Raw genomic sequence first — 13,132 nt, 5'->3', positions numbered from 1 at the left:
TCACAAAACAGACCACAAACAAAACTATTATAGATCATTCCTCTACAAAGACAAGCTTGGATTCCACTTGAGTAGACAAGACCACACGACTTTTAAGAAGTCCAGACGACTTCTAAGAAGTCCAGACGACTTCCAGGAAGTTCAGACGACTTTGTCAGAAGACTTTTAGGAAGTTCAGACGACTTCCAGACGACTTTACAGGAAGTCCAGACGACTTTACAGGAAGTCCAGACGACTTTACAGGAAGTCCAGACGACTTTGTCAGAAGACTTCCAAGAAGTCCAGACGACTTCCAGACGACTTCCAGACGACTTCCAGACGACTAACAGGTAAGTCGTCCTAGAAGTCTTCCAGATCTGAAAAACCTGCATATTAAATCCAGATCTGAAAAACCTGCATATCCAAAAACGTTCAAATGGCTTAAAAACAGAAAAAATGAGTGAAAGATTAGATAAATCTACCTTTACAGAACACACAAAAATACATATCTAAAAATAATAGATCTACCTTTAAATTAGTGGAAGATGAGTACCATCTAATTAAAAACCTGCAAAAAAGATAGATTAGTAAGAAAGACATGAGACAAAACTGGAAAATTCATATAAAGTTTGGTGTTTTCAAGTCAAAGAGATTATAGTGGGTTTGGAGAGTTTTAGGTTGGGAAAAAAGTAAAAACTTTATACAACAAGAAGTTACCAAATGAAGAAAAATCAGACATAAGAACTTACCAAAACGCTCAGATCTATTATGAAAGGGAGACTTCGTCAGAAGACTTCCATGAAGTCCAGACGACTTCCTGGAAGTCCAGACGACTTTCTGGAAGTCCAGACGACTTCCTGGAAGTCCAGACGACTTTGTCAGAAGACTTCCAAGAAGTCCAGACGACTTCCAGACGACTTCCAGACGACTAACAGGTAAGTCGTCCAAGAAGTCTTCCAGATCTGAAAAACCTGCATATCAAATCGAGATCTGAAAAACCTCCATATCCAAAAACGTTCAAATGACTTAAAAATAGAGAAAATGAGTGGAAGATTAGATAAATCTACATTTATAGAACACACAAAAATACATATCTAAAATTAATAGATCTACCTTTAAATTAGTGGAAGATGAGTACCATTTGATTAAAAACCTGCAAAAGTGATAGATTAGTAAGAAATACATGAGACAAAACTGAAAAATTCATATAAAGTTTGGTGTTTTCAAGTCAAAGAGATTAGAGAGAGGTTGGAGAGTTTTAGAATGATGAACATTACATTTTTGTTGCAGCCATTTGAGAGGAGGAGAGAGAATGTGTAAATTTTTCTTTATATAGGGAGACAAAAAAATCCAATTAGGTTAAATATTTTTGACTCAGACGACTTCCTGGACGACTTACATTTCAATCGTCTGGTGAAGAAATTAAAACAGACGACTTACATGTAAGTCGTCCAGAAGAGTTTAATATTTTTAGCGGGAAATTAAATATTTTTAGCGGGAAACTAAAATAGAAGACTTTCCAGACGACTTACAAGTAAGTCGTCTGGTTTAAATTATTTAAGCGGGAAAATAATTTTTTTAAAAAATTTTAGGCGGGAATATTTGGACGACTTACATGTAAGTCTTCTGTTTTAATTTAAATCGTCCGAGTAAAATGATCCGGTTAGGTTAAAACGTACATTAGTAAAATTAAAGGTTCGGTACGATGTGGACGACTGAAATATACGTCGTCCGAGTAAATTATTCAACAGACGACTGAAATATAAGTCGTCCACACCCTAAACATAACCCCTAAGCTTAATTATCTAATTAAAGACTTCATAAAATCAAATCAAACTTGAAAAGTGTTTACTATACACATAAATAAACACATATAGGTGAAAACTAATTTTTGAAAAAAACATTTTAGTTTTCCAAAATCTAACCCTAACAATACATACAATGCTACAACATATGTTTGCCAAACTCCTAAACCAAAGTATTTCATGATTCACTACTTCCACTCATCTATCTTCAAAACATATCAGTTTTATCATATCTTAATTTATATCACTTAAAACAGTTTATAATTGCTTGATTTTTATTTTTCACTCATCAAAATATTTTTTTACAAGATTTATAAATTATTTTTAAAATAAACCGGTACCAGATGACTTACACTTCAGTCGTCCAGACGACTTCCAACATCTCAGACGACTCAGACGATTTACTAGGGCTATATTCGTAAAAATGGCTTCTGTTTTTTTGTTTGGTCACAAGGGGCTGAGCTGTAATTTCACTAGGCTTTTAGGTTAGTTTTGCATTTGATTCAAGTTTGGGTATAGGTTTGGGGTTAAAATCAAGTTGTGGATTAGTTTTTGCAAAAACCCCTTCATTATATCCCTATCGAGTTCATATATTTTGATATAATAACTAGAGTATTGTATATTTTACTTCAAAATCTATTTTTTTTTTTAAATGCTATACAATCTGAGATCCAAAATATATGAAAACTCGGTAAACTTTAATACATCAGTTCAGTTTAATGATATCATGATAATTCTATAGTGACTTGATGAAAATCAAAATATGGAGAATTCACGACTGTGAAGTCCCTGTGAAGTCACGACTGTCTGATTGGTGGTCCGCCGGTGTCTTCCTCCCACGCCGCACCTTTCGAGCTTACTGTGAATGTTTTTGTTGTTATGTTGTGCTGTTGTCATGTAACCTAGAGTCTTTCTCCGGTTAACCGGCACCGTGTAACTCATGGATCCCCTTTTGGGATTCCAGCTCATTACTCAAATAAAAGTTTATTTAAAAAAAAAAAAAAATGGAGAATTCGACATTGCTTGGAAACTTTGCTTCGGGCTACAGAAAATTTTATCAATAAAGTACGACATGCAAATCCTAAATGACCTTTTATAAATGTCTTACGTGAGATATTTTTGAACACAAGTTAGTTGTAGTTGAGCAAAAATGCAAAATACGAAGTTGATATAGCACATGAATAATTTTTCAATTTTCACTTTACTTAAAAATATAGGAATTGTAAAGTATCATTATGTTGGTTTGTGTAAATTAATATCATTTGGATTTCTTATATACGACTTTGTGGACTAGAAATTGGAAGATAATGATGAGAAATCGCATTTAAAAAAAGAACGAAAAGTCAACCAAGTTGTGAAGTAGTGGAAGTATGTGGTGGGATTTATTAACTAACTTACAACACATCAACATATCATAATGCATGTCCTTTTTTACATACCTAGGACTGGGTATTTTAACCTGGATCCGAAGACCCGAACCGGAATCGACCTAAAAATACTTGACTTGAAACCGGACCGAAAATTTACAAGTACCTTTTGGGTCTAAATTTTTTTTACCCGAAAGAACCGGAACCGAAAAGGAACCGACCCGAATAGATCCGGACCCGAAAAGAACCGATCCGAATAGATCCGACCCGATAAGAACCGATTTGTACCCGACTTAAAAACATGTATATCTAAAACTATGATGTTTTTGGGTTCTATTTTATATATATTATTTTATGATTTAGTTGAAATATCTTTTGTTAACAACATTTGTTATAATTTTTTAACATTTTTAAAGTAATATAAAGTTTTAAAATGTAAAATTTAGAGTTTTAAAATGTTTTATTTTAATTATTAATAGTTTCATTTAAGTTGTTTTGTAAAATTTTAGATATATATGACAAATATTCAACTAAAGTTGATGGAATTGAGTATATAATGTCCTTTTCAGATTCTAAATACCCGAACCCGATCCGGACCCGATATGGACCCGAAAAATTACGGGTATTTTATGGGTATTTTAATTATAGACCCGAACCGACCCGGACCCGAGAAGAACCGACCCGAACCCGAACCGAAAATTTCTAAGTACCTATTGGATCTAAATATTTAAGACCCGAAAAGACCCGAACCCGAAAGGAACCGGCCCGAACCCGACCCGAAGACCCGGACGCCCAGGCCTATACGTACCTATGACTCCATCAGGGCCGGTCCTGGACCAAGCCTAATTAAACATTTGTCTAAGACCCCCAAAATTTTTGAATTATATGTAAATAGACCTCCGAATTTGTAAAAAATAAAAATTTAGACCTCTAAATTTTTAAAATCTTTATTAAATGGTCTAGGATTCCCAAATTTTTAGGCCCGGCCCTGGACTCCGTATATGACAATACCTCTTTTTGGACGACATACATGCCATGGACGTGTGAATTTATTAGTTATCAATTCTTCATTTTTACTGATTACTTCTTTACTATTGATTACTTAATCAGACGTTTGATACCTTGTTATATGTATGTTTATTTAGTGGACATCCGGTCGACAAACTTTGCATCAGTGATTTACAAAGACCAATATACATGTGTTTTTTTTTTGCGTAAATGTTAAATTTTATACCAAATTTTCTTTTTGACAGAAGTACAAAAATGACTTAGTAGCAGAGAAAGAAAGAAAAAACTAAACAACACAGAAATGAGAGACCAAAAGATCCCAATGACCTAGACGACAATGATACATAAAACACTAGCTAACTGGTTTGACAAAAGGAAAGAGCTGGACCAAGAAAAGAGCATTGCCAAATGAAAAGAGTATTTTTGATATCCCATGAGACCACGCTCGGTAATTTTGGCCTCTCCGAAAACGCTGATCCAAATGATTGATACCTTCATTACGCAGCTTTGCAAGTCCCTGTGTCAACTGAAGAACTGAACCACCAACCACCACCGGAGGTATGAGCGCAGAACCAGAAGCTACAAACCTCAACTCTCACCCGAAAGCTATGCCGCGCCTTCTGGATAGCCGAAACAAGATAACTGGAGTCGCATTTATTAGATCGACTTCAGAAGTAATGCGATCCAGGAGAAAACAGGTTGAAAACACCACCAAAACCCCCAACATGAAGCCTCAAACCTGCAAAGAGAAGAAGTGTTGCACCACTACACATGACAATTGAACATATGCAGTGTTGGGATGTGAGCACAACCAATCGAGCCACTAGAACGATCAACGACTGCAACCGAGAACCGTCCTACACTTGAATCTTCGAGAACCGAAGAACAATACTCTAAGCTGAAAGAATCCATCTCCGGAGCAAACATAGACAAACATACATGAAACATGAAGAGCTACTCCACAACGAAGGCCAAGGCCTTCACTCGGAGAACATAGATGGGGGCCATGTAGAGGAGAATCGAAATGAAGAAGCACCGAGAGCAGCAATCCAGAAGCCATAGACGACCACCCTTCACAACTACAAACAACATTTGCACGAGCCAGAACAGAGCCAAGCTCCATCTCCTGCTTGCATACGAGACTCAAGGCTCGCCAACGTGGTAGAAGAATCCACCGGAGCTCACCAAACACCGATGAAGAGGAGCCCAACTCGCGACGACACCGCCGGGAACCGAGACACCACTCACTGGAGTCACTTGACATCCAATCGAAATCAGAAGAGATCCTTCTACAAATTCGAACGGAGAACAAGCAAATAAACCCCCACACGGGCAACGAAAACCAGAGAGACCCTAAAGAAAATCCGGTCTACTCCTGAACCCTAAAAGCCGACCATTACCCCGAACCACCGAGCTACCGACTCACTGTGAAACCAGAAGAGACTGAGACACCACCAGAACCGTCACTCCTCTCGAGCGGAGGACTTCCCGTAGCAGAAACTGAAACCCAGATCCGTCACTATATCGAGACACGAAGAGGAAGAAGCAACAGCGAAGGAGAAGCAAAAATAGCACTTAAGGTAAGCCTCCGGCGCCGGTACGCACTCGCACGCCACCGGACGCCGGAGCGAACGTGAGAAGCTTTGTTAATGAATAAAGAGGCGAAAGCGTCTATGGAGGAGAGAGAGGGAGCGAGAGCCAAACTAGTATAACATGATACATGTGGTTTGAAAGCATAGTATTATTTTTTCCCACTTGCTTTGTTTCCAAATTTTTAACAAATCAATTCTTTCATCCAAAAAAAAATCAATTTCTTCTCGTACTTTTCGAATTTGATCTATGAACCATTTTTGCCAAATAAGAATTAAAATATTATTTATGGGTACAAGAGAAAGACACAAAATACGAAGGTCAAAGCTCTGACCAATAGATAGGCCGCCGGATGCAACATGAACCGTATATCATAATGTACTGGTTGTCAGACGAGATCAGACAAAAGTATGATGGAACAAGACTTATAAACCATTTTATTAGATACGTCAAAAACAAAAAAACAATTTCCTGTATAATTTGTTTTTTGAGAGCCATTGTCTTAAATAAATCTAGATCGTGCGTCCCACGGTCTAAATTTATTTAAGACAATGGCAAAACTAAATTCAAAACTGTAATGAGAGTCATGACTATGTAGAAACTGAAAATAAATTTTAATCGACTCAAAACTGTTAGTTTTTGTCGTAGACCTCTTTGATTCTAGGAGAAGGCAAAACTAAATTCAACGATAACTAGACACACAAAAACCCCCAAAACAATAACTGAAAAGACATGATTTTGATGTTGTTCATGCGATCATGTAAAATTAGGGGAACTTTGGCGTAATTCTTTGTTAACTCAAGAGCTAGTAGCTTTGGATGAGCCCATTTTAAGGCCCATAAAAGCCCGTTAGAAAACCCGTGAGCTAGTTTCAACGTATTTTTTCCTTCTTTAAGTTTCGTTGTTTTTCTTCTAATTACAATTCGATTCGTCAAACCTCAGCAGATCCGAGTTTAGGGTCCTTTTGATTTGGCGTGGATGGCATCGAATCCTCACAGAGGCGGTGCGGGTGGTAGTTCCCTCTACGGCGGTGCGGCACCGTACAGATCCAGGTGCTCCTTTTTGAAATTCAATCTGGTTTCTTCCTCTGATCATTTGGATAGAGAAAACTAAAGGGTTTGTAATTGGCTGCAGAGATGGGCTTAGCACAAGAAGTGGTGCTGGGTCAGAGGAAATCCAGCTAAGGATTGATCCCATGCACTCTGACCTCGATGACGAGATCACTGGCCTCCATGGTCAAGTCAGGCAATTGAAAAATGTAATCCCATTACTCTCTGAATCTCTTTGAGCCAATTAGGTTGATCATAAAGCGTCTTCCTTAGATATATATTATATGTTTTTGGCAATGTATTTGTTTGCTGAGTGGTGATTAATTATTGGGTTGACTTTTCTATTCGTTTTATACCATACTAGAATGAATCAGTCGCAGTTCAATTCCTTGTGTTTTGCACATAACTTATTTTTTGATGCAGATTGCTCAAGAAATTGGGTCAGAAGCCAAGTTTCAGAGGGACTTCTTAGATGAGCTGGTATGTTGTTGTCCTTGTTCATGTCACTTTTGTTCTTGATTCAAATGTATTTGCTTACTCACCACTCAATTATTTTTGAATCTACACCTGCTTCCCAAATTAGGTTTGATTAATTTTAGGAATGAATCTTTGTAAATCCACAGTTATACTGAGGGTCTGCTATGGTCTGAAGTCTGAAAGCTGGTGGGTAGGAATACATATTTTCAATCTCAGCTTATAATGAACGTACTGGTCTAGTCATGAATATAGAACAGCCAACAGAGATTGTGACAAAAAAACTAGATTTGGTGGTTGGCAGAAAACATACATAAAAGTACTGCTATAAAGATACCCTAGGATGTAAAATAGCAAAAGTGAACCTAATGATGTTCTTGTCTAAAACATAATAAAAGCTTTACGGTGTTGTTTATCCTCTTCTTTCTTTTTTTTTTTTCATTTTGTTACAGCAAATGACTTTGATCAGAGCGCAAGCGGGGGTGAAAAACAACATAAGGAAACTGAACTTGAGCATCATACAGAGTGGCAACAACCATATCATGCACGTGCTTCTTTTTGCTCTGTTCTGCTTCTTTATTCTCTACATGTGGTCCAAGATGTTCAAACGATGAAAGACTCGTCTTGGTATTTGGTGTTAACCCCACGAAAAAAATAACTTGATGCAATGTTGGAAAGTTGTAGAAATATCTTTTAGTTACGGTACGACATTCTTGTGTGGTTCTTCTCGTTCAGTGTTGTATAGAGTGCTTATTTTGAACAATTCATAACCGCAGGCAAGATTATGTTACATAACCACCGCTCGAGATACTTTTAGCCTTTATTTCATTTCTTTGTTGGTCTGTCTTAAGTCCTAAACCCGATTCATGACCCGTCCATTCAAGTCTATTCGGAAAGATAAGTCTCAGCAAGTTGTTGACGATTGTTGGGTTCATAGTCAGTGTTCTGGGTCTACTATTCACTCCATGATCTCTCACGTGGCTTGTTCTTATTGATGACTAGACTAATCTTACGATGGTGGCGACTGCACAGGATAAAACACTCTACACTGCAGCCTGCAGGTAGAAAAAATTGGGAAGGAAGAAGATAAGAAATTTTCAATGGCTTCTTCCTTATCCACCCCCGTTGTTGTTGCTTCGGCTTCATCGCGTTTATGGCATCCTGCTTCCAACGGGAAGATTAGTGTTCCTTCTGCTTCGCTTTCTCTCCGCACTGGTTCCAGACGGAGTCCGTTTTCTCTCGGCTCTTCCTCCACTTCTTCTCAGCTGCTCCATTGCTCGTTCCTCTCTTCATCTCTCTCCCTATCGTCTGCATTTTCTGGTTAGCCTCGTTAAATCTATCTTTAAACCTTGTTTGTGCGTAGCCTCGTACTAGTATTGTAATTGCTATGAATACATGTTCTTTTAATTATCAAAGACTTGGAGATTCGGAACAATACAATATCTATCGTAGATACTACCAGACCATGTAACGTTCTTGTTTTGTTTCCATGTATTTTTCAGGTTTGTCCATTGCGTTTGATTTCAGCATTGGAACGAATGGCCAGAAACGCAGAGGGCTTGTGGTGAGAGCTGGAAAAGCTGCTCTGTGTCAAACAAAGAGAAGCCGATCAAGAAAGTCACTGGCTAGGACTCATGGTTTCCGTTTGAGGATGCGAACCACTAGTGGTCGAGCCACCATCAAGCGCCGACGTGCCAAGGGTCGCTGGAACCTCTGCCCTAAGTCCAATCCTAGCAGCGGCAAACGGGCTTAAAGCTCGTTTCTCTCCTCATTTTATCTCCAATTTTGCTTGATATGCCTCTTTTTTTTATGTGCTCTCGATTCGTTTTAAATCAATTTCTTGGGATACTTGTTGCTTCATTAAATTTTATACATAATTGTAACGCTGTTAGCAATTATTAGTTTGTTTATTTCAGTATAAAATCATACTCCCTCTGTTCTGAAATATAAGATGCTCTCATCTTTCTAGGTAACTTTAAGTTTACTGAAAACTGTGTAGCCAATCAAATTTAATAGTTTTATTTCGTAATTGGTTGAGTAGTTTTTAATTTATAATTTTAATGATATTTTCTGGATAAAAAATAACTTTCTTAATAAATGTGTACTATCTAAAACATCTTATATTTAGGCTCAAAGGGAGTATAACCGAGTTAGCTAGTCAAGCAACAAGATAAGAAGCATACTGAGCTACACCACACATGCCTCGAGGCCACTCCACATATCTACGGAGTCTAATGTAACCATTCTCTCCCCGAGTCGTACCCCATGAATTCTTAGCCAGCCAATACTTGATCCCTTCCGGGCTCGTCCCGTACCCAACCAACGTCACTGCATGATTCATACTTGTCCCACAGTCTCCGGCATTGTACACTCCGCTTGAGTAATGGATGAAACTTTCCTTCCTCGCGGTACAGCCTCAAGCAACGCACGCTCGTTGTTTTGTGGAACCGCATTGAACCCTCTGATCTGCATGGCGGATTTGACGTTGGACTGGCAAGTCCCATCTTTCACTTGTTAAGGATATGCTTGATCTGAAGCAATGCCTCGGTTTGATACAATGTACTGGAAAGCGTATGTCATTGATCCGCATTTGCAGCCATGGTTACGCGCTCTATCACAATATATAAGTTGCTGTTCGGACAGTGATACTAGGTTTCCTCCGGAAATCTTTGACCTCCCACCGCTGTAATCGTCGAGAACGCCCAACAAGCACCAGCCCCATATATTGATTACTTCAGAACAAATCTCATTAAAAAAAACATATTAAACCCAATTCCAAATAAGTATCCGAAAATAATTAAAAATATATAATGAATACTTCAAATAAATATAACATGTATTAATAATTCAAATACTTGGTTTTTTTTTTTTGAAAAAGAAGAGTATCGTATTTGTTACCCTGTAACCTAGAATGATCACCCGAACGTGGGTATTAAGTTTTGTATGTGGAGTTAAATTATGACATTAAGTTACTAATGAAGACATTCACTACATTCTTACCAATCCGTAGAGACTTATTATAATATGTAATTCTAGCAAGCTTACCACATCCTCCTTGTTTTTTGACAGGTGTTACAACTCCTTCCTTTCTCCAGTCCTTACTCTCGCCAACGCGGCTGACGTTCCAATTCCAAGGTAGCATCGTTACGGATGGTGAAGTTACGTTAATATCACTGAGACCCGTGTTGGTGGCTAGGAACTCCTCATCGGTCAAAATCCGTGAACTAGTTGACACCAAGTTTGTAGCTTTGATTCCCCTTGTTATTGAAGTTCTCAATGAATTCCAAGTTTTTCTTGAAAATTTTAAGCCTCATCTGTTTCTCCGACTCATCGCTATAAACTTGAGAGAATTGGATCATCCAGTGTTGGTGGTAATCAGCAATGGTTGTCTCCTGAAAAATGACACGGGATGTAGCTTGAGAGATCCTAAGATCCATGGAAAGAATAGTTAGAACCAAGAGCACATGCGACACTAAGATCCATGGAAAGAATAGTTAGAACCAAGAGCACATGCGACACTACCATATCTTTTTTTGGTTTTGATGGATACATATGAAAATTTCAAGCTTACACAAAAATATGAAAGTGTTTAGTATTTATAAAAATGTTAGGCAATAATTATATTTACATTTAGAGGAAACAAATGAACTGAATACTTAAAAGACTTTTACTGGATTCACACCAGTCAAATGTAAATATAATTGTATTGCCTAAGATTGAGAAATTAAATTTGTATTTTACCAAAATAGGATGAGTAAAACAAATCAAACAATGGGAAACTACATCACTTTTTGCATTATTGGTCGACTGATTGTATGCAATAAAAGTGTAGATTTAGACCACACCAAAACAATTGATAAACCAGACTATATAATCATTTTTATTGTTATTCTAATGTTATATAATAATTATATAACACTTTAACAATAAGTCATTTGCCACTTAACTAAGCAATAGGATAATAAGCATACTGAGCCACACCACACATGCCCTCAGGCCAGTCCACATCTCTACGAATCCTAATGTAACCGTTCTCTCCCCAAGTCTCACCCCAAGAATTCTTAGCCAGCCAATACTTGATCCCTTCAGGGCTCGTCCCGTACCCAACGAACGTCACTGCGTGATTCACTCTGGTCCCACAGTACGGCTCATCGTACACTCCCCCTGAGTAATGCATGAAACCGGGTCCATCTGCGTCAATGGAAACCGAGACAGGCTGTCTCGACACAGCCTCGAGCAACGCACGCTCGTTGTTGTTTGGAACAGCCTGGAAACCTCTGATTGATGCGACAACAGCTGAGAACCGGCACATCTCGTCTGTCCATAGGAAAGGGTACGCTTGCTCTGAGAAAGGGTAAGCTTCCTCTGAGGCAATGCCTTGTTGGACTATGTAGTCGAAAGCTTCTTGCATTATCCCACCTCGGCAACCATTATTATACCCTCTGTCGCAATCGAGAAGTTGTTGTTCAGATAATGGTATCAGATTGCCTCCGGCAATCTTCTTCACACCTTCCACAGCGGCAACAGCTGAGAACGCCCAACAACCTCCTGCTCACATATAAACATTGATTAGTTTTCTTCTCAATGAGTTTCTTAATACTCTAAACCTAAGCTAGACTGAGAAACCGAACTTGGAGTCTAAGTTTTAAAAAACATTATGATGAAACCATGGAATTCAGATTACTAAAAATGTTTATTATGCATATCATACACTAGAGATCATCGTTTAGAATGTATAATTCCTTAAAGTTTACCGCATCGTCCTTGGTATCTAACCGGTGTTACAGCTCCTTCCTTTCTCCAATCTTTGGTCTCATGAGGGGCGACATCAGTGACGTTCCGGTTCCGATACGGTTCCATTTCATAGAAATATTCAGCTGGTGAAAATCCGCCAGTGCTCCTAAGACCGGTATGTGTGGCAATGAAATCCTCTTCGGGCCAATCCGCAAACTCGTTGACACCAAGCTTGTAGGTTCTATCTCCCTTTCTATTAAATTCCTCAATGAATTTAAAGTTCTTCTTGAACACGTCGAATCTCATCTGCTTCTCGAGCTCGCTGTTATAAACTCGAGAGAATCGATCCATCCATTGTTGATGGTGGTCAGCCAATAATGGCTCGTGGAAGGTGACACGAGATGTGGCTTGAGAGACGTTTAAACCCATGGAAAGAATGGTTAGAACCACAAACATGAGTACTATCGATGACATTTTTTTTAATGAATAGGGTTTTGAGTTTGTTGTTATGAAAAAGTAAGAATGGGAGAAAAGGTGCTTATAAAGAAAAGAATTGTAGTTGGTTATGATCTTACTGGAAATTGAGAAAATATTGCAAGTTCACTCTATATTTCGCAGCTTTATTTGCACATATATAGCAACCAATATGTTATCACACGATTTAATTTTAAAATTAAGAGAATAAGATCTTGCTATATTTACTAGCAACAATAGTGTTTATGGTAGTGTTACATTTGCGTTCAAATGGAATCCTTTGTGTGAGTTATTAACATTTAATTCGAACCCAAAATTTTCACTGCGGCAGTTTTTTTGGGGATAATTGAGTATTAGATTATGGCTGCAACTGGAATCATTTGGAATGTTCTTGGAATGAAATCATTTAGAATGGATCATTCCATAAGATTCTATGAAATAGCTATCATAAATTTTTTTTTAAAAAAATTTCACATATTTAATTTGAATGGAACAAAAAAATCTTTTGTAAAATCCATTTTTTGTTTTCATGCACTACAAGAAAACATATTTATTACAAGGGTCATATTCCTTGTTAATTCGTTGTAATAGAAGGGTTACAACGAATTAACAAGGAATAGAGTTTCGTTGTAAAACGCCCGTCGTAATGCAA

At 37.9% G+C, this 13,132-nt stretch overlaps 3 protein-coding genes and 1 pseudogene across 3 annotated transcripts; 2 read left to right on the top strand and 2 right to left on the bottom strand.

The window, feature by feature from the left end:
* The first annotated feature begins 6,607 nt into the window (after positions 1-6,607).
* On the top strand, positions 6,608-8,070 carry LOC106435519 (bet1-like protein At4g14600). The gene is made up of 4 exons (XM_013876416.3): positions 6,608-6,801; positions 6,884-7,007; positions 7,222-7,278; positions 7,725-8,070. The coding sequence occupies exons 1-4, from the start codon at positions 6,728-6,730 to the stop codon at positions 7,884-7,886; spliced, it is 417 nt and encodes a 138-aa protein (XP_013731870.1). The 5' UTR covers positions 6,608-6,727; the 3' UTR covers positions 7,887-8,070.
* A 286-nt stretch (positions 8,071-8,356) lies between these two features.
* Positions 8,357-9,217, top strand: LOC106435517 (50S ribosomal protein L34, chloroplastic). Its single transcript, XM_013876415.3, has 2 exons — positions 8,357-8,592; positions 8,775-9,217. The coding sequence occupies exons 1-2, from the start codon at positions 8,373-8,375 to the stop codon at positions 9,023-9,025; spliced, it is 471 nt and encodes a 156-aa protein (XP_013731869.1). The 5' UTR covers positions 8,357-8,372; the 3' UTR covers positions 9,026-9,217.
* A 213-nt stretch (positions 9,218-9,430) lies between these two features.
* On the bottom strand, positions 9,431-10,758 carry LOC106435527 (annotated as a pseudogene).
* Positions 10,759-11,049: 291 nt separating this feature from the next.
* Positions 11,050-12,522, bottom strand: LOC106435523 (ervatamin-B-like). The gene is made up of 2 exons (XM_013876421.3): positions 12,027-12,522; positions 11,050-11,820 (listed from the first exon to the last, which is right to left on the bottom strand). The coding sequence occupies exons 1-2, from the start codon at positions 12,478-12,480 to the stop codon at positions 11,219-11,221; spliced, it is 1,056 nt and encodes a 351-aa protein (XP_013731875.1). The 5' UTR covers positions 12,481-12,522; the 3' UTR covers positions 11,050-11,218.
* Between the last annotated feature and the right edge of the window lie 610 nt (positions 12,523-13,132).

Source organism: Brassica napus, chromosome C7 (genome assembly GCF_020379485.1).
Source record: "Brassica napus cultivar Da-Ae chromosome C7, Da-Ae, whole genome shotgun sequence".
Classification (NCBI taxonomy): domain Eukaryota; kingdom Viridiplantae; phylum Streptophyta; class Magnoliopsida; order Brassicales; family Brassicaceae; genus Brassica; species Brassica napus.
Note: the sequence above shows the minus strand (reverse complement) of the source record. Positions and strands in the feature narration are given on the sequence as shown.

Coding starts and splice junctions, on each gene's coding strand:
- LOC106435517 (XM_013876415.3), top strand. CDS start 8,373: ATGGCTTCTTCCTTATCCACCCCCGTTGTTGTTGCTTCGGCTTCATCG. Junction 8,593..8,774: donor CCTATCGTCTGCATTTTCTG/GTTAGCCTCGTT, acceptor TGTATTTTTCAG/GTTTGTCCATTGCGTTTGAT.
- LOC106435519 (XM_013876416.3), top strand. CDS start 6,728: ATGGCATCGAATCCTCACAGAGGCGGTGCGGGTGGTAGTTCCCTCTAC. Junction 6,802..6,883: donor GCGGCACCGTACAGATCCAG/GTGCTCCTTTTT, acceptor AATTGGCTGCAG/AGATGGGCTTAGCACAAGAA. Junction 7,008..7,221: donor AAGTCAGGCAATTGAAAAAT/GTAATCCCATTA, acceptor TTTTTGATGCAG/ATTGCTCAAGAAATTGGGTC.
- LOC106435523 (XM_013876421.3), bottom strand. CDS start 12,480: ATGTCATCGATAGTACTCATGTTTGTGGTTCTAACCATTCTTTCCATG. Junction 11,821..12,026: donor TAGATACCAAGGACGATGCG/GTAAACTTTAAG, acceptor ATATGTGAGCAG/GAGGTTGTTGGGCGTTCTCA.